General features: G+C 39.2%; 2 protein-coding genes and 1 pseudogene across 8 annotated transcripts in view; all 3 read right to left on the bottom strand.

Annotated features, from left to right (window-relative positions):
* DOCK3 (dedicator of cytokinesis 3) overlaps nucleotides 1-20,121 on the bottom strand; it is an 899,254-nt gene that overhangs the window by 105,689 nt on the left and 773,444 nt on the right. For all 7 annotated transcript variants that reach the window (XM_053600715.1, XM_053600720.1, XM_053600716.1 and 4 more), the window contains 4 exons: nucleotides 3,832-3,926; nucleotides 1,546-1,621; nucleotides 1,090-1,190; nucleotides 512-570 (listed from right to left, as the gene is read on the bottom strand). In XM_053600715.1, the coding sequence (XP_053456690.1) occupies nucleotides 512-570; nucleotides 1,090-1,190; nucleotides 1,546-1,621; nucleotides 3,832-3,926 (331 nt within the window). The remainder of the gene's footprint in view (nucleotides 1-511; nucleotides 571-1,089; nucleotides 1,191-1,545; nucleotides 1,622-3,831; nucleotides 3,927-20,121) is intronic.
* Nucleotides 10,188-11,627, bottom strand: LOC128592355 (zinc finger MYND domain-containing protein 19-like). The gene is given in 3 exon segments (XM_053600253.1): nucleotides 10,188-10,804; nucleotides 10,807-11,221; nucleotides 11,617-11,627. Coding segments are annotated over 3 exon segments (846 nt in total). The 3' UTR covers nucleotides 10,188-10,384.
* On the bottom strand, nucleotides 11,662-12,551 carry LOC128592667 (40S ribosomal protein SA-like; annotated as a pseudogene).

The raw sequence follows: 20,121 nt of genomic DNA, 5'->3' as shown, positions 1-20,121 counted from the left end.
AGAGGAAGTTAAAAATCAATCTTACTGAGAGGTTACAATTATGTTCCTTCATGCAATCAGTGTCAGGTATCTGATCTGAATGCATTAATACCAGAGACCCAAGAAGTATTTTAATATTTATTAAAATAGCTGCCTTTGCCCATGAACTTGGCAACTCCAAGATCTATCTTTTGAGCCTATAACATCTAGTCTGGGACAGGAAGAGCACAGAGGATTTCACAGGAATGGATTCTCAAAGTGGAAAAAATGACAGGAGTTCTCTTTTTTTCACCTTCTGATTTTAGTTCTCAAAAAAGGGAACATACATATTTCTTAGCCATACTCTCCCTGCCAATGGCTTTATGTGCACATGCTACAACCATCCATCTGAGGTGTTATTTAAAGATATGTAAGGATCTCTTGGCTCTGAATTAACATTTATAAAGTCTTAGTAAAGCTATTAGTCTTGTTACTTTCTATTTGGCTATGCATTAAGTGAAAGGGAAGAAGAATAGGGAGGAAAAAAACCTACCCAAATTCTGCCACATGCTGAAGAGTTCATAAGCCATCATAACACGCATGTCTCCATACCTGAGAATAGTAACACAGGAGTCAGTTGTTCGGAGAAGGTTCAAGAAGATAGGACTGCAAAACAGTCCTGTTTTCTTTCTTTTTTTTGAGACAGAGTTTCATTTTGTCACCCTTGGTAGAGTGCCGTGGATCACAGCTCATAGCAACCTCAAACTCTTAGTCTTAAGAGATTTTCTTGCCTCAGCCTCTCAAGTAGCTAGGACTACAGGCGCCTGCCACAGTGCCTGGCTATTTTTAGAGATGAGGTCAGGCTGGTCTTGAACTTGTGAGCTCAGGCAATCCACCTGCCTTGGCCTCCCAGAGTCCTAGGATTATAGGTGTGAGCCACCATGCCCAGCCAGCACTGTTTGTTCCTAATGCTTCCCCAAATGCTAAGCCATTTGGCTTTTAACTCTCCCATTTGGCTCCTTGGAAAACTACCTAGCTGGAAACATTGTGGACTTCTGAAGGAGCCTCTCATGGAAACATAGTCCCATCTGGATGAGTTGTAGGGAGATAAATAGGAGACAATTGTCTTACTTGTCTAGAATCTTCTTCCTTTTGGCTGAAGTGATGATTTCTAGCTGAAGGCTTGGCTGATTTATGAACAAAACTGCCAGGCTAAAATAAGAATTCCATACCTAGAGAAACAGAGAAAGAGGAAAATCTGACATTCTCAGAACTTAACCTTTTAGGAAGAGTCTCAGAATCCATTTTACACCTTTAAGATATTGATTTTTTTTTCTCTTTGAATATCTTTGAAAACAGGATTTTTTTTCCCCTTATTTTCTTAACTCCTTCTGAAGCCAACAGTGTTGACTCTGAGCTAGAAAGCATACTCTGGCTCCCAAAAGGGGGAATCCCAGGTCATATTATAATCACCATCAGGCTTGGAAGTTTGAGACTCTGAATATATTAGTAAAGAAAACAAGTAAGCTTGGTTTTTGGCTTTCTAGGGTAACTGCAAAGACAGTGATGGATTTCAGGAGCACATACCTTAAAGTCAAAGTCTGTCTCTGTGAAATTCTTGTGCAGTGCAGAGGACAGGTACTGAACAGTGGTGACTATAATACTGAAGTAAGGAAACAGGGCATTGGCAGAATTAAAAGACCAACAATGACATTTGATAGCTCAACATCATTTATCTATGGCCTGTATAGAAACTTCTTGAGTAAACTTATTCCCATATAAGATGTGAGTATAAAGGAAAGGGAAGATGGCTCAAACTGCAGAAAACCAGTCTTAGAGAAATGCCCCATAGTTGTCAGGATAGCACAGGACATTAGTGGTTTTAGATCTAGCTCTATCATTACCTGGTCTTTATACTTCTTCTATCTGTGCCTCAGTTTCCCTGCCTATAAAAGGAAATGGGTAGAGTTCTATGATTCTTTAAGATTTCTTCTAGTTCAAAGAGTGATTCTAGTATTTGGGGGAACTTGAGAAATCCATACATACAATGATTACTTTGTAGGATTTAGAATATAGTTTTATTTTTTACTTGACAAGGGGGCTTAGAGTTTTTAAATCCTTGCTTTTGTCATATACTACTATTTTCCTCTATGAGTCATTTGATTTTAGCCCTGAGTCTAGAGTCTCACTCTGAATCTTAGCCTGGGCATATAGCAGGCAATAGGAGGCGTACTGCTGGGACAGGAGAGTGAAGTGGAGAAAAAGTACAGTGCAACAAGTTTAGTGAAGGTTTGATTACACAGAGCCTTGCCTGCCTGGCAAAGAGCTTACATCTCACATAAGTACAGTTCTTAGATTTGGTGCACAGAAGGACAAGATAAAAATAGTGTATTAGAGAGACTAGTCCATTAGCAGAGGGTATGACAAACTTAAAGACTAAAAGCCTCAAAAGAGGCTGCTCCTATAGGATAGGCTGGTGCACCTGAAGCACTTGTGAGAGGAAAGGTAGGAATAAGAAGGATTCAAATGGAAAAGTCACTACTTGAAAAATATCTGTGCAGCTTTGTTTATAACTATTCTTTCGTTCTGTATAAAACATCTGCAGTTTTTGGAAAAAGTGGTAGTGCCCAATAAAAGGTACTAAGTGGAAAGAACATACTTGGACCATGCTAATATATCTAACAAATAATTTCACTACATTTTATACAATGCCCATATAAAAGGTAGATCAGTGAGAAGAGGCAATGGGCTAGAGTATGGAGACCAACTAGTCTCCTGGGTAGTGGAAGATCAGATGAACCAGCCCCTTATCACATATATCACTCATCTGGTTTTCCAAGAGGAAGGAAGCACAAGTTAGAAATGTGAATGGGGAATGTAGGTTAGAGCAAATTCTTCTTCTTTTTTTTTTTTTTTTAAGAGACAGAGTCTCCCTTTATTGCCCTTGAGTGCCGTGGCATCACACAGCTCACAGCAACCTCCAACTCCTGGGCTTAGGTGATTCACTTGCCTCAGCCTCTCAAGTAAGCTGGGATTACAGGTGCCTGCCACAGTGCCTGGCCATTTTTTTGTTGCAGTTTGGCCAGGGCTGGGTTTGAACCCACCATCCTCAGTATAGGGGGCCAGAACCCTACTCACTGAGCCACAGGCATTGCCCAAATTTTTTTTTTTTTTTTGAGACAGAGACTCAAGCTGTCACCCTGGGTAGCATGCTATGGCATCATAGCTCACAGCAACCTCCAACTCTTGGGCTCAAACAATCCTCTTGGCTCAGTTTTTCTATTTGTAGTAGAGATGGGGAGGTCTCGCTTTTTGCTCAGCTGCTCTTGAACTCGTGAGCTGAAGCAATCCACCTGTCTCAGCCTCCCAAAGTGCTAGGATCACAGGCGTGAACCACTGTGCCCAGCCCCTAGAGCAAATTCTTACAGACAGGTTTCAGGTGGATAAATGGCACTAACGGGGATGCAAGCTCTGTCTGGAATATAACATAATTCAAATCAGGAAAAGGGCTTGAGATAATGCCTAAAGCTACAGAGTAGCAGAGGCTAAAAGGCCACTGAGCAGGCCTTCCTCAAGCAGGAAACATTTTCTGAGTATTGTATTTCACACCCTTAAAACTTCTTTTTCTATCCTCTTTATGCCATCATCTAAAAGGAACTTAAATTCTATTTATGAATTATCTTTGATCCTTTCTTCTCCTTGTCGGTCAAGTCTGTTAATTATGCCTCCAAACATTTTTACCATTTGCCCTCTCCTCTCTGTTTTTATGGCCTCAGTCTTCATTTTCATCTTGCTCATGGTCTCTCTTTCAAATAAAAATACACTACTGAGGACAGTTCTGTGGATGTTGATGCAGGGCCCTTCCATACTCACTTGCTTGTGAGTAGTCTCATCACCATCCAGTCCCGAGGGAAGACGGTCATCTTCATCAGGTTCCGGAACACACAGAAAATCTTCAACAAGAATTCCTGATCATAAAGGAAAAGCTAATGTGACATACTACCACCACAGTATGCATTTCCTCAATGGCCCCTTCTGGCCACTGGACTATGAGAATGGGTAGGACCAGTAAGTTAGATTGTGGTTTTATTTGTGAGTTGCTTCTCTCATAGAGAGCTATATTAAATTCTGGGTATTCTCACAGGCCATATGAGAGCAGACCCAAATTGGACAGAATGGGGGAAATTTTTTACCCACTCTATATCCACAGCATCTAAAGCCTAAAGCATAGGGCAGATGAGAGTCCAGCAGAACTGGTATCTAACTGAGTCCCTGGGCCTCATTCTCTGGGGCATGGCCCCTGAGAACTTGTATGTAAGAACATGCTTTTTTGAAATTAAGAATACACTGTTGGTGCTAAAAACAAACAAAAGGAATGCACTGTTGGGAGAAGCACTTCAGAGCATAGATCTCTGAAAATATGCTCCTCCATGAAAGCAATGAGGTGGCTAAGACTGGTTAATCAAAGGCTTGTTTATTCAAGAAAAATGTAAGAACCTCAACAAGATCAATGAGCTTTCTTGCATTTTAATTTGTCCTATTTCTATCCTTTCTTTCCCTGTCTCCACAGTAACCTTGAAAACAAGCAGCTGTGGAGCCATGGCAGTTGCAAAAACCAGCAGCCTAGCAGCCATTAAAGGCACAGAATAGTTTTGGAAATCTTTAAAAAGTCCCATCCCAGGAGAATTATTATTTGGCCTGTTTGGCAGTTCCCTGGAAAAGCTCCATTCATTCATGAGGTTTGTATTAATTTTATCTGACTTAGAACTCACTCACTGAGGGAAACTCTATCCCCAGACCATTTAGTGAAGAAAAAAATTAGCCATTTAATTTAACATCCCAGCTGCATGAAGCAGCCATATCATTTGAGGCAAACAAGAGAATGGCCAAAAAACTTACAGGAAAATATGAGAAATGAGATATCCACAGGGGACCCTAAAAAGCTCCGATATATTCCTGGGTATCTAGAAGGCTATGCACATACCTGAGAGGCCCTAATCTGTCACCTCTGGCTGATGCTGGGCAAGCAGGAAATGAAAGCTAAGGTAGAGCTATAAAGTGTTAGAGAAATGAAGGTGAGCTCCAACACATACACAGAAAACTCCTTAGCAAAGTATGAAGATTTATTGATTTAAGGCATTTGAGGAAACCTGTGTCTAGTTATTAGCTAGAATGGAGACTTCAGGGCTGAACACAATAAAAAACAAAGATGCTAAAAAATGACTGTTGTAGTGTCACTAACGATAGAAAGAAATACCATCAACCACAGAACAATAAAAAGCAAAAATAATAAGCCCTGGGGATGTAGGAAAGGTATCTGATTTCTAGAGTGGCCATATTATTTAAAATGTCCAATTTTCAATAAAAATTATAATACATAAAAAGAAATAGGAATATATGGCCTATAAACAGGAAAAAAGAAGTCAATAAAAACTTTCCCTGAGGTAAGTCAAATGTTGAATATACTAAGAAAAAATTTAACAAAAAACTAAATGAAATAATGCATAAAGGAAAGTACGAGAACACCATCTCACAAAATAGAGGATATCAATAAAAATAAAGAAATTATTTTAAAAACGTTAAATAGATATTCTCAATTTGAAACATACAATAACTAAAATGAAAAATTCACCAGAGGGGCTCAGAAGCAGATTTGAGCTTGCAGAAAAATCAGCAAATTTGAAGATAGGTTAACTGATCTAGTAGGAGGGCAAAGCCTCTGAGACCTGTGGGGTATCACTAAGGTACAAAGATACACAAAAAACTAAAGGATGTTTAGTACCAGAAAGAGAAAAGAGAGAGAAAGGGTAAGAAATAATGGCCAAAACTTTTCAAATTTGATGGAAAAAAACTTGAATGCACATATCTAAGAACTTCAATGAACTCTAAATGGGATAAAGTCAAAGAAATCCATATACAGACATATTAGAATCAAACTGTCAAAAGCCAAAAACAAAGAAAATCTTGAAAGCAATGAGAAAAACTCTCATCATGTACAAATGATGCTCAGTAAGATTAAAGGTAACATCATCAGATATGATGGAAGAGAGAAGGCACACATATTCAAAATCCAAAAAGAAAGACTGTCAACCAAGAAGCTTATATCCAGCAAAACTATCATTCAAAAATAAATAGCAGGCCAGGGTCAGGTTTGAACCTGCCAGCCCTGGTGTATGTGGCTAGCACCCAAACCACTGAACTACAGGTGCTGAGTCTTCAAAAATGAATAAGTTAAGATATTCACAGATTAAAAACTGAGAGAATATGCTACTTATATACCTACCCCCCCCCAAATGCTACAGGGAGTCCCTCAAACTACTGTAAATGAACATTGGACAGTAACTTGAATCCAAGTGAAGAAATAAAGAGCATACATGAAGGTGTATTGATGAAATTATAATATATAAAGATATAATTTGAATGACAATAATAGCAAAAAAGAGCATGAAAACAGTTATAAAAGAGCAAAGTTTTAGTATGCTATTCAAACTAAACTGGTATTAGCTCAAACTAGACTGTTTTAGGTTTGCTAATTGTAATTAGAGGACAAAATAACTGCAATCACACACACACACATAGTGCCTGCACAATCAATAAGAGAATTAAAATAGCACACTAAAAATATTATTGAACATAAATTCTATATAAAACAAATATAAAAATTACTGATAATTACAATAAACATAAATGAATTAAACACTCTAAAAAAAAAGACAGGGCTGAAAGAATGAATTAAAAAAATATCATCCAACTATGTCTACAAGATACACATTTAAATTCAAAGATAGAATAAGTAAAAGAGTGGGAAAATATATACCATAAAATTAATATCCAAAAGAGAATTGGTATGGCTATAGTAATGTGAGACAATACAGACTTTAAGAAAAATATTTACTAGAGATAAAGAAGGACACTTTCATAATGATAAAAAGGTCAATCTGTCTGGAAGAACTAATTATGCAAAGACATATATGCACCAAAAAACAAGGCTTCAAAATACATAAGAAAAAACTGACAGAATTTAAAGTAAACACAGACAATTAAAAAATAGAGACTTTAATATACCCTTTTCAATAATGGATGAAACAAATAGATGATGAATAAACTTTGAACAATATGATAAAAGAAACTTTGAACAATATGATAAATGATCCAGATTTAAGATTTATAGAACACTCTATCTAATAATAGCAGAATATACACATTCTTTTCATATGCACATAGATATTTGCACAAGGATATTTGCATTCTCTTTTCTGGGATAGATCATATGTTAGGCCATAAAGTAAGTGTCAAATTTAAAAGGATGGAAATCATATAAAGCCTGTTCACCAAGCACTTCTTTATAAGGGAGTTAGAAAATCTCTAAGGGAAGCAAATTTGGGTAAATAAACACTACATGGAGTTAAACAGCAAACTCTTAAATAACCAATGTGTTAAAGAAGAAATCACAAGAGAAATTACGAAAATACTTTGAGATAAGTAAAAGTGAAAATACCACAGTATGAGGGAAATGTATAGCTGTACAAAAAAAGATCTCAAATCAGTAACTTACTTTCCACCATAAGAAACGATAGAAAAAAAGCAAAATAAACCTATATCAAACAGAGGGAAGGAAATAATAAATAGTAAAGCAAAAATAAATGAAATAAAGAATAGAGAAAACAATTAAACCAAAAATTGGTTCTTTGAAAAGATCAATAAAATTGACAAATCGTTAGTTAGACTAATCAAGAAAAAAGAAAGATTCAAATTAATATAGTTAGGGATGAAAGAAGGGACTTCATTATCAATGTCACAGACTAAAAAAGATTACAAACAAATGATGCCAGAAATTAGATAACCTAGATGAAATGGACAAAATTCTTAGGAAGTTACAAACTACCAAAAGTCAATAAAGAAAACAAAATCCGAATAGACCTGTAAGTGCAGAGATAAAATTAGTAATTGAAAATTTACCCACAATAAAAAATCTAAGACCAGATGTTTTATTGCTAAGTTCTTTTATATGTTAAATATAATACCTATATATATATTTTTACACATATTAGAGCCACTTTCAGTGTGAAGTGATATCCTATTATGGTATTGATTTGTATTTACCCAATAACTAATTATGTTGAGTATTTTTCCTTGTGCTTATTGGATATGTGCGTTTTTTCTTTGGGAGAAATGTCTATTCAAATCCTTTGCCTATTTTTTAATTGGGTCGTCTTTCTATTGTTCAGTCATAAGTCAATATATTCTAGATACAAGTCCTTTATTAAATTTATGTTTCGCAAATATTTTCTCCTACTTTACAGGTTGTTTTTTACTTTCTTTTAAAAATTTCAACAGATTTAGGGGGTATAAGTGGTTTTGGTCACATGTTTAAATTGTATAATGCTGAAGTCAGTGCTTTTGGTTTATCCATCACCAGAATAGTGTACATTGTACTTGATAGGTAAATTTTTATCCCTCACCCCCCCATCCTCTTCCCTTCTTAGTTTTCAATATCTATTACATCACTTTGTAACTATACATATATACCCCTTATTTAGCTTCCACTAAAGTGAAGACCATGTAGTTCCCTTCCCCCCACTGAAATACTTCCTTCCCCACCTGAAATACTTCAGGAATGGTCTCCACTTCCAACCAAGTTGCTGTAAAAGACATTATTTCATTTCTTATGTCTGAGTAGTACTTCTTGGTGTGTCTGTGTGTGTGCTGTACCAAACGTCTCCAGCCACGTATGGCTCTATTTTTCACATCATGTGGTTGGATACTTTCCAAATAGCCTGTAAATACAGTTCTTTGAGTATGATCTCTACAGAAAGCAGTATGGAGAGTCTTCAAAGAACTAAAACTCTTTCACTTTCTTCACGGTATCCTCTGAAGTACAAAAGTTTTTAATGTAAACATTCCAAATGGTATATAAAATCAGCACATTGCACCCCATAAATGCCGTAAAATACAGTTATGATCTAATAAAAAAGTTTTTAATTTTGGTGAAATTTAATTCATCTATGTTTTCTTTTGTTGTCTGTGCTTTAGAATCATATCTAACAAACCACTATTTAACCCAACAAGATAAACAACTATATTTTCTTCTCAAGAGTTTTATAATTTTAGCTCTTACATTTAGGTCTATGATCCATTTCCAGTTAATTTTGTATACTGTGTGAGGTAGGGATGCAATTTCATTCTTTTGCATGTGGATATAAAATCCCAGAACCATTTGTTAAAAAGACATTTCTTTTTTTACTGAATTATCTTGGCACCATTATAAAAAACCAACTTACCATACATACAAACAAGGGTTTATTTCTGGACTCTCAATTCAATTTAATCAATCTATGTGTCTATCTTTGTCAACACAAATCTTAAATACTGTTACTTTGTAATAACTTTTGAAATTGATAAGTGTTACTCCTTCAATCTTGTTCTTTTTCAAGATTGTTTTGGCTATTCTGAGGCCCTTACATTTCTTTTTTGTTTTTTTGAGACAGAGTCTCACTTTTTCACCCTCAGTTTACAGCAATCTCAAACTCTTGGGTTCAAGCAATTCTCTTACCTCAGCCTCTCAAGTAGCTGGGACTGCAGGCACCCAGCACAATGCCTGGCTATTTTTTTAGAGACAGGGGTCTTGCTCTTGCTCAGGCTGGTCTTGAACCAGTGAGCTCAGGCAATCTACCCACCTCTTTTCCCAGAGTGCTAGGATTATAAGCATGAGCCACCGTGCCCAGCCCAGAGAACCTTACATTTCCATATGAATTGAAGGATCAGTCAATCTTTACAAAAACATGGCTGGAATTTTGATAGGTCTTGTATCAAATCTATAGATCAATTTGAGAAGTATTACCATCTTAACAATACTAAATCTTCCACTCCACTAATATGGTGGTTTTCCATTCATTTAGATTTTCTTTAACTTCTTTCCCTAGTTATTTTATTCGTTTTGATGCTATTGTGAATGGAATTATTTTCCTAATTTTTTTTTTTTGATGGTTCCACCCTTTACTCTGCCCCTTTTGGACACAACTCCCAGGCAGGCTGCGCTCTGTGGGGTCCTGCCGCCCAGGAGAGCAGCTCTGGCTACATGACAGTTCTAGACATGTGGCCTGACTGTTCACCATTTAAGGATTACAGCAAATGATTCTATTGGTAATTTCTACCCCTCCCACTGCCTCCCCCCCAAAAAAACCATACATGAGTTTACAAACATATAAATAATGAGAAACGTCCTGGCAGGAGCCTCCAAGGTTGTCTCCGCTGGAGATTAACACCGGAGCAGGCGCTGTCCTCATGGACTGCATGACAGCTGGAGTCTCATGGCGGCTGTTCTGGGCCTGAAGCTGGCTTCTCTGGCATCTCCAAGTTCAACCATCAGTAGTCTCCGCTGTGCCCAAGAAAGAGCCCAGAAGCCGCGAGCAGACGGCAGTGCCAGTCACCGGTCCGGCTCGAGCTCACGCTGGAAGGGACGCTTCCTCTCCCGACAGTGCTTCTTGTGGGCTGGCCAGTCCTTCTGCTGGCACTGGGAACCACAGTATCTGGCCACCTGGCAGCGCCCACAGATGTTGAATTCCAGTAGCTGCTTCTCAATCACTGTGCAGGGTGGGTAGTGGCACTCGTAGTAGGTGCAGGAATTCTCCTCTTCCACCACATCCCCATTGGCATTATAGTACCGGGTCACATTTAGCACAGGAAACTGTTCTTCTATGGGGTCCGTGGGAAGCTGCTGGATTGCGAGCCAATACAAACTTTGCTCCCTTTGTTTGCTGGAGGTCTCTTCAGCTTTGGGCTGCCAGCCCCATGGCACCAGCTGCAGGTTGTCCAGCCGAATGTCCAGTCACAGCATTGAGATGTACCTACCACCTAAAACCCATGAGCGATGCCTCCCCTGTGTGGTTCCCACAGCAGCTCATGGAGGAATCTTCCTGCTCCCCTTCCCCGGTTTTTGTCAAAAGTATATGCAAAGATCTTAGCACCATTTCCATCTGCATCTACTTCCATTCGGGCCTCAAAGGAGTAGCTCTCCACCAGCGGGATGTCCTGCTCATCTATCAGAGTGTATTTGGTCTTTCTGGCCACTCGGCGGAGCCGCACGATTCCCAATTTGAAGTCAGTCTTGGCCGGGTCTGCGCTCTCGGCCCGCAGCGCCGCTCCCCCGGGAGGCGCAGGGATGGGGCCAGGGCGAGGCCGCGGAGCGCCGGGCCAGGTGGGCCCCGGGAGGGACGAGGCTGGACCCGGCTCGGGGGCCGCCGCCGCCTCGCGCCGGCTGGACCTGCCGCCCTATTTTCCTAATTTTATTTTTTGGACCATTCATTGCTAGCATTTAGAACTATAACTAAGTTTTGGATATTGATCTTATATCCTTCAGCCTTGTTAAATTTGTTTACTACTGGTGAATTTTTTTTATTGTGGATGCTTTAGGCTTAGAACTTTCTGTATATAAAATCAGTTCATCTGTAAAAAGAGTTAGTTTTACTTCTTCCTTTCTAATTTGAATGCTTTTTTATTTCTTTTTCATTAGTAACTGCCTCAGCTAGATCTTCCAATATAACAAACATAAATATCTTGCTCTTACGGGGGAAAACATTCAATCTTTTGTTATTAAGTATGATGTTAGCTGTAGGTTTTTCTTTTTTTTGTAAAAAATGATGTTTATTTTCCGCCTACCTTATTTCCATCTTGTTTAAGAGCTTGTGGAAGAATAGCTTAAGATCACTCAGCGGTTGTTCCTACCCATTCAGTGGCCTGAACAGTGGAGCTGCAGACCAGTCTTTAGTGGTGGACTGGGAACTCCAGTCTTCAGTGGGGAATTGCTGAATAGGCACAGAGGGCACCTGCACGCCTTCTGACCAGTCTGCAACCTCGGGTAGAGAAGCAGTAAACTCAGGAGCTGGAGCAGTCTATTCCCCGCCCCCCCCATCCCCCAAATTCCTCCTTGGTCACAGCCTTCTTAGCAGCAGCCTGCTCTTCCTTTTCAATCTCTTCAGAATCTCTGTAGAAGTAGAGATCAGGGATGACCTCCCATGGGTGTTCATGGGAGATTGTGCCACACATGCGGAGAACTTCCTGGGCCACCATCCACCACATAAGACCTAATGAGTGAGCTCTTTTTTTGTTGCATGGGATGGTGATGTCCACATAACACAGAGGAAAATCCGTGTTACACAGAGCAATGGTAGGCAAGTTAACGTAAGATGCCTCTTTCAGAGGCTGATGGTCAGCCCTGGGATCAGTAACCACTAGAAGATGAGGCTCCCAGAAGGCTGCCTGGATCTGGTTAGTGAAGGTTCCTGGAGTGAAGTGGCCAGCAATAGTAGTAGTTCCAACCGCAGCAGCAAACTTCAGCAGGGCTTGCTGGCCAGTATTCCTGAGGATATGACACTGACATTAGCAGGGTTTTCAATGGCAATGATGGCATGAGCTGCCAACAGAAGCTTGTCCCAGGTCTTCAGATTTATGATGTAGATGCCATCAGAATTCCTTTTGTAGACGTACTATTCCATTTGTAAGTCAAGGCTGGTGCCACCTAAGTGGGTTTCTGCTGCAAAGAATTTGAGGACATCCTCTTCCTTCATTTGCAGGACATCAAGGGCTCTGGACATTGTGAAAGTTTACCTTTAAGTTACGGTGGGAATCCCAAACACCATGTGGACCCTCCCTGAGCAGTACAGAAAGGAACTGTAGGTTTTTCATAGATACTCTTTATCAGATTGAAGAAGTTCCCTCTATTTCTGGTTTGTTGAGTGATTTTATTTTTATTTATTTTTTTATTAAATCATAGCTGTGTACATTGATATGATCATGGGGCATCATTCACTAGCTTCACAGACCGTTTACCAAGTTTCACATATACCCTTGTAAGATGCACCGCTGGTGTAATCCCACCAATCCCCTTCCCTCTACCCACCTCCCTGCTCCCTCCCCTCCCTTTCCCCCTTCACCCTATTCTTAGGTTGTAACTGGGTTATAGCTTTCATGTGAAAACCCTAAATTAGTTTCATAGTAGGGTTGAGTACATTGGGTACTTTTTCTTCCATTCTTGAGATACTTTACTAAGAAGAATATGTTCCAGCTCCATCCATGTAAACATGAAAGAGATAAAGTCTCCATCTTTCTTTAAGGCTGCATAATATTCCATGGTGTACATGTACCACAATTTATTAATTCATTCGTGGATCGATGGGCACTTGGGCTTCTTCCATGACTTAGCAATTATGAATTGAGCTGCAATTAACATTCTGGTACAAATATCTTTGTTATGATGTGCTTTTTGCTCTTCTGGGTATATGCCCAGTAGAGGGATTACAGGATTGAATGGCAGATCTATTTTTAGATCTCAAAGTGTTCTCCATATCTCTTTCCAAAAGGAATGTATTAATTTGCATTCCCACCAGCAGTGCAAAAGTGTTCCCTTTTCTCCGCATCCGCGCCAACATCTCTGGTCTTGGGATTTTGTGATATAGGCTAGTCTCACTGGAGTTAGATGGTATCTCAAAGTAGTTTTGATTTGCATTTCTCTGATGATTAAAGATGATGAGCATTTTTTCATATGTCTGAAGGCCGCGCGCCTGTCTTCTTCAGAGAAGTTTCTCTTCAAATCCCTTGCCCAGCCTGCGATGGGATCCCTTGTTCTATTCTTGCTAATGCGTTTGAGTTCTCTGTGGATTCTGGTTATTAAACCTTTGTCGGAGACATAACCTGCAAATATCTTCTCCCATTCTGAGGGCTGTTTGCTTGCTTTACTTACTGTGTTCTTGGCTGTGCAGAAGCTTTTTAGTTTGATCAAGTCCCAGTAGTGTATTTTTGAAGCTGCTTCAATTGCCCGGGGGATCCTCCTCATAAAATACTCACCCAACCCGATTTCTTCAAGGGTTTTCCCTGCACTCTCCTCTAGTATTTTTATAGTTTCATGTCTTAAGTTTAAATCTTTGATCCAGTGAGAGTCTATCTTAGTTAATGGTGAAAGGTGTGGGTCCAGTTTCAGTCTTCTACAGGTTGCCAGCCAGTTCACCCAGCACCATTTGTTAAATAGGGAATCGTTTCCCCCACTGAATGTTTTTAATTGGCTTGTCAAAGATTAAATAACGGTAAGTAGCTGGGTTCATCTCTTGGTTCTCTATTCTGTTCCAGACATCTACTTCTCTGTTTTTGTGCCAATACCATGCTGTTTTGATCACTATTGATTTGTAGTATAGTCTGAGGTCTGGTAGCGTAATTCCTCCTGCTTTGTTTTTATTTCTGAGTAATGTCTAGGCTATTCGAGGTTTTTTCTGATTCCATATAAAATGAAGTATTGTTTTTTCAAGATCTTTAAAGTATGATAGTGGAGCTTTAATAGGGATTGCATTGAAATTATATATTGCTTTGGGTAGTATAGACATTTTAACAATGTTGATTCTTCCCAGCCATGAGCATGGTATGTTTTTCCATTTTTAATATTTTCAGCTATTTCTTTCCTTAGAGTTTCATAGTTCTCTTTATAGAGATCTTTCACGTCTTTTGTTAGATAAATTCCCAAATATTTCATCTTCTTTGGCACTACTGTGAATGGGATAGAGTCCTTAATTGTTTTTTCAACTTGACTCTTGTTGGTATATATAAAGGCTACCGATTTATGAATGTTGATTTTGTAACCTGAGACACTGCTGTATTCCTTGATCACTTCTAAGAGTTTTGTAGTAGAGTCCCTAGTGTTTTCCAGATATACTATCATATCATCCGCAAAGAGTGAAAGTTTGATCTCTTCTGACCCTATATGGATACCCTTGATCGCCTTTTCTTCCCTAATTGCGGTGGCTAAAACTTCCATTACAATGTTAAAAAGCAATGGAGACAATGGGCAGCCTTGTCTTGTTCCTGACCTCAGTGGAAATAATTCCAATTTAACTCCATTCAATATGATATTGCTGTGGGTTTGCTGTAGATGGTCTCTATCAGTTTAAGAAATGTCCCTTCCATACCGATTTTCTTAAGTGTTCTGATCATGAAAGGATGCTGGATATTATCAAAAGCTTTTTCTACATCGATTGAGAGAATCATATGGTCTTTGTTTTTTAATTTGTTTATGTGCTGGATTACATTTATAGATTTACGTATATTGAACCAGCCTTGAGACCCTGGGATAAAACCGACTTGGTCATGATGTATAATTTGTTTGATGTGTTGCTGGATTCTGTTTGTTAGGATCTTGTTGAATATTTTTGCATCTATATTCATTAGTGATATTGGTCTATAATTTTCTTTTCTTGTTGGGTCTTTTCCTGGTTTGGGGATCAGAGTGATGTTTGCTTCATAGAACGTGTTAGGTAGTCTTCCTTCTTTTTTTACCTTTTGGAACAGGTTGAGTAATATAGGTACTAATTCCTCTTTAAAAGTTTGGTAGAATTCTGACGTGAAACCATCTGGTCCCAGGCTTTTCTTTTTAGGGAGGTTTTGTATGGTTGATGCTTTTCCCAAACTTGATATGGGCCTGTTCAACATTTCCATTTGATTCTGGCTAAGTCTTGGAAGGTGACGTGCTTCCAAGTATCGGTCAATTTCCTGCAGATTTTCATATTTCTGAGAATACAGTTTCTTGTAATATTCATTAAGGATTTTTTGGATTTCTGAGGAGTCTGTTGTTATTTCGTCTTTGTTGTTTCTGATTGATGAGATTAGAGATTTTACTCTTTTTTTCCTGATTAGGTTGGCCAAAGGTTTATCTATTTTATTGACCTTTTCGAAAAACCAACTTTTTGATTTATTGATCTGTTGTATTATTCTTTTGCTTTCAATTTCATTTAATTCTGCTCTAATTTTGGTTATTTCTTTTCTTCTATTGGGTTTGGGGTTGGAATGTTCTTCCTTTTCCAGTTGCTTGAGATGTCCCATTAAGTTGTTAACTTCCTCTCTTTCCGTTCTCTTGAGGAAGGCTTTCAGTGCTATAAATTTCCCTCTTAGGACTGCCTTTGCGGTGTCCCAGAGGTTCTGATAATTCATGTCTTCATTGTTGTTTTGTTCCAAAAAGTTGGTGATTTCTTTCTTAATCTCATCTCTGACCCAGCTATCATTCAGCATAAGATTATTTAACTTCCATGTTTTTGTATGAGTATGCAGATTCCTGTTGTTACTCAGCTCAAGTTTTATTCCATGGTGGTCTGAGAAGATGAATGGAATAATTTCTATTCCTTTAAATTTACTGAGGTTAGACTTGTGACCTAAGATGTGATCGATTTTGGAGTAAGTTCCATGGGCTGATGAGAAGTATGTGTATTCAGTTTTGTTGGGATGAAATGTTCTGTAGATGTCTGCTAAATCCAACTGTTGGATGGTTAGGTATAAATCTAAGATTTCTTTGCTCAGCTTCTTGTTGGAGGATCAATCCAATACTGCCAAGGGAGTGTTGAAATCTCCGACCATTATAGAGCTGGAGGAAATCAAGTTGCTCATGTCTGTTAGAGTTTCTCTTATAAATTGAGGTGCATTCTGTTTGGGTGCACAGATATTAATAATTGAGACCTCATCATATTGAGTATTACCCTTAACAAATATGAAGTGACCATTCTTGTCCTTCCTTACTTTTGTCCGTTTAAAGCCTATTGTATCTGCAAATAAAATTGCAACACCTGCTTTTTTCTGATTACCATTTGCCTGAAATATGGACGACCATCCTTTCACCCTGAGTCTGTATTTGTCTTTTAAGTTAAGATGTGACTCTTGTATGCAACAAATATCTGGCCTGAGTTTTTGTATCCAATCAGCTAACCTATGCCTCTTTAGAGGACAGTTTAAGCTGTTCACTTTAATGGAGAATATTAGTAAGTCTGGTGAAGTTTTGGGTATTGAGTTTTTCAAAAGTCCAGTGGGCATTTTTAATCCTTTTGCCAGTGTGAAAATTGGAGTTTGATCCGAAGTTTCTGAGTGAGTTTACTTTTGTGGTGGAGGATTGGGTTGGTCATTATGGAGGATAGGTCTGAGAATATCCTCAAGAGCTGGTTTGGTTATGGCAAATTTCTTCAACATATGAATGTCATTAAAGTATTTAATTTCTCCATCATAAGTGAAACTCAGTTTAGCTGGATACAAGATCCAGGGTTGAAAGTTATTTTGCTTTAGGAGATTAAAAGTCGGTGACCACCCTCTTCTGGCTTGAAAAGTTTCAGCAGAGAGATCTGCAGTCATTCTAATATTCTTCCCTTTGAAGGTAATGGTTTTCTTTCTCCTGGCAGCTTTGAGGATTTTCTCCTTCATATTAACTTTAAAGAAGTTAATTATGATATGCCTGGGGGATGTCTTATTGGGGTTGAGTCATGCTGGGGTTCTGAAGCTGTCCACTATCTGAATTTCAGAATCTCTAGGCATGTCTGGAAAATTCTCTTTCATAATTTCATGCAGAGGGGCCTCTGTGCCTAGCGAGGCCACTTCATCTGTTTCTGGAACTCCTATGATTCGGATATTTGCTTTCTTTGAATTACCCCAGAGCTCTCTGAGAGAATGGTCCATTTTTGCTCTCCATTTCTCTTCCTCTTTGAGAGTTTGGGAGCGTTCAAAGGCTTTATCTTCGATGTCAGAAATCCTTTCTTCTGCTTGCTCCATTCTGTTGCTGAGGGATTCTACTGTATTTTTCATATCTTTGAGGGCTGAAAATTCTTGCTTCAGTGTGTCTAAGTCTTTGGTGGTTTTGTGTTTAAATTCGTTAAGTTCTTGAGACAGCTTTTGAATTTCTCTTCGAATTCCTAATTCCACTTTGTCAATTCCTAATTCCACAATTGTCAATCTGCAATCCAAATTCTGAATTCGATTTCTGACATCTCAGCCAGTTGTTTATGAATGGGATCTTCAATTGCATCTGCGATATCTTTCCTTGGGGCGGGTTTGATCTATTCTGATTATTCATGTTACCAGAGTTTTCCCGCTGATTCCGCCCCATGGTTGTTTTACTCCCTCTGATTTTTTCCCCTGGAGCTTTGTCGAGAGCCTGTATAGTGTTGTGGCCTGAGAAATTGGGGACCTATCTGGTGTGGTGGGGCTAAGTGGTTCTGTCTTGTTTTCAAGTGGTTTCTGTTCCACCCTAGTGAAACAGATACTTTGGATTGAAGTCTCAGCTGTGGAAAAATGTCAGCAATTAAGTCACCCCGCCCCCCACTGGCAAACAATTGGGAAAGAAAAATCAAACCTTCCTACCACCATGCACCCAGGGCACTACCTGATTTGTCCTCAGGCGATTGGTTCAGTTCAAAAAGGTCCAAATCAATTGTCTCAGTCTGCACCTGACTCAGGTGAGAGAGTTTAAGAGATCTCTGGGAACTGGATCACAGGGGTCTGGTGACTACTCTGGTGTGGCTTGCTCCAGTGCTGCGTGGAGTCAGGAGAAGCCACCCAGCCAATAAATCAGTCTGGGAAGGTTGCTGCCTCCTTCCCCACCTTGCACCACTTCACATCCAGTCACTGATAACCCTGCAGTTGGCTGACCCAGTGCCTGTAGTGAATCGGTACTCCAGGAGTTTGTACCTGCCTGAATCACAAGGAAGTCTGCCAGGCCTCTGCGCTCTGCCTCTCTCCAGCAGGAGGAGGTGAGGCCTGACAACCTCAGGCACTTGATGAAGGTTGATGGGTTTTCACTCAGGTCCAGTCTCGCCCCTGATTAATGTTACTGACAGAACAGAACAGAACAACTCTGCGGTTCCCCTTTTGTTTGTATCCTTGTGGTCGCAGATTGCCTCAGCAGGGTTGACGTGCGTTGTACAACCTTCTCTCTTAGTGCAGCTCAAATCTACCAGGTTACTTGCTGAATTTTTGTCCTTTAACTCTCCTTCTGGACGGGAGCCTCTGTGGAAAGCTGGCTTCAGTCAGCCATCTTGTCTCCTCCCCCTGATTTTATTTTTAGTTATTTATTTATTGCAGTTTTTGGCCAGGGCTGGGTTTGAACCCGCCACCTCCGGCATATAAGGCCGGTGTCCTACCCCTTTGAGCCACAGGTGCCGCCCTGTTGAGTGATTTTATTACAAAAGTTTGGTAGTTAAAAAAGAAAAATGCCCTTTTTTGCAGGTAGTTTGCACCTATAATCTTAGCACTCAGGGAGGCCAAGGCAGGTGGCTTACTTGAACTCAAGAGTTCCAGGTCAGCTTGAGCAAGAGTGTGACCCCATCTCTACCAAAAATAGAAAAACTAGCTAGATGTGGTGGCACATGCCTGTAGTCCAACTACTTGGGAGGCAAAGGCAAGACAATCACTTAAGCCTAAGAGTTTGAGGTTGCTGGGAGTTATGATGCCATGGCACAGAGTGAGACTATCTCAAGGGAAAAAAAAAGCCTTTTTTACATTGTTACGGTTTAGATACATGTGTCCTTCAAATATCATGTTGAAATTAAAAAAATTTTTTTTAGAGTCTGCCTTTTGAAATTCTCATGTTGAAATTTGAACTCCAATGTTGGAGGAAGAACCTAATAGGAGGTGTTCATCTCATGAATCCTTCATGAAGAAATCAATGCCCTCTACTGGGACAAGTTCTCACTCTATTAACTCCCAAGACAAATGGTTGTTAAAGTGAGCCTGGCACCTCCTCCAACCCCTTCTCTCTTGCTTCCTTTCTTGCTATATGATCTCTGTACACACTTTCTCCCCTTCACTTTCTACCATGAGTAGAAACAGCCTGAGGCCCTTACCAGATGCCCAATCTTGAACTATTACAGATATCAGAATCATGAGCCAAATATACCTTTCACCTTATCTAGACTCAGGTATTCGTTTATAGCAACACAAAATGGTCAGAAATAACATTCATTGGGATGGTCATGTGGTTTTATCTTTCATATTATTTAAGGGTATACTGCATTGATTGATTTTAAGTTTTCTTAAGTTTTAATTAAAATCATAACTGTATATATTTATGGGACACTGTGATGATTTGATATACGATGTGTAATGCTTAAATCAAACTGATTAACATAGCCATCACCTCACTTATTTTTTGTGGTAAGACATTTAAAATTTAGGTATTTTGAAATATAAATATACCCTCACATTGAGCATATTAGGTGAGATTCCCACCAAATGCCCTTCGTCCTCCCACCAATCACCCTTCCTCTTCCCTCTCCTTCCTCACCCCTCCTCGTTAGACTTTATTTGTATTTAATTATTTGTATTAGTGTGTAAGTGTTTATACATTGGTTTCATAATAGTATTGAGTATACT

This window comes from Nycticebus coucang, chromosome 8 (genome assembly GCF_027406575.1).
Source record: "Nycticebus coucang isolate mNycCou1 chromosome 8, mNycCou1.pri, whole genome shotgun sequence".
NCBI classification, from domain to species: domain Eukaryota; kingdom Metazoa; phylum Chordata; class Mammalia; order Primates; family Lorisidae; genus Nycticebus; species Nycticebus coucang.
The sequence above is the reverse complement of the archived record's forward strand: the minus strand, read 5'-3'. Positions and strand labels throughout refer to the sequence as shown.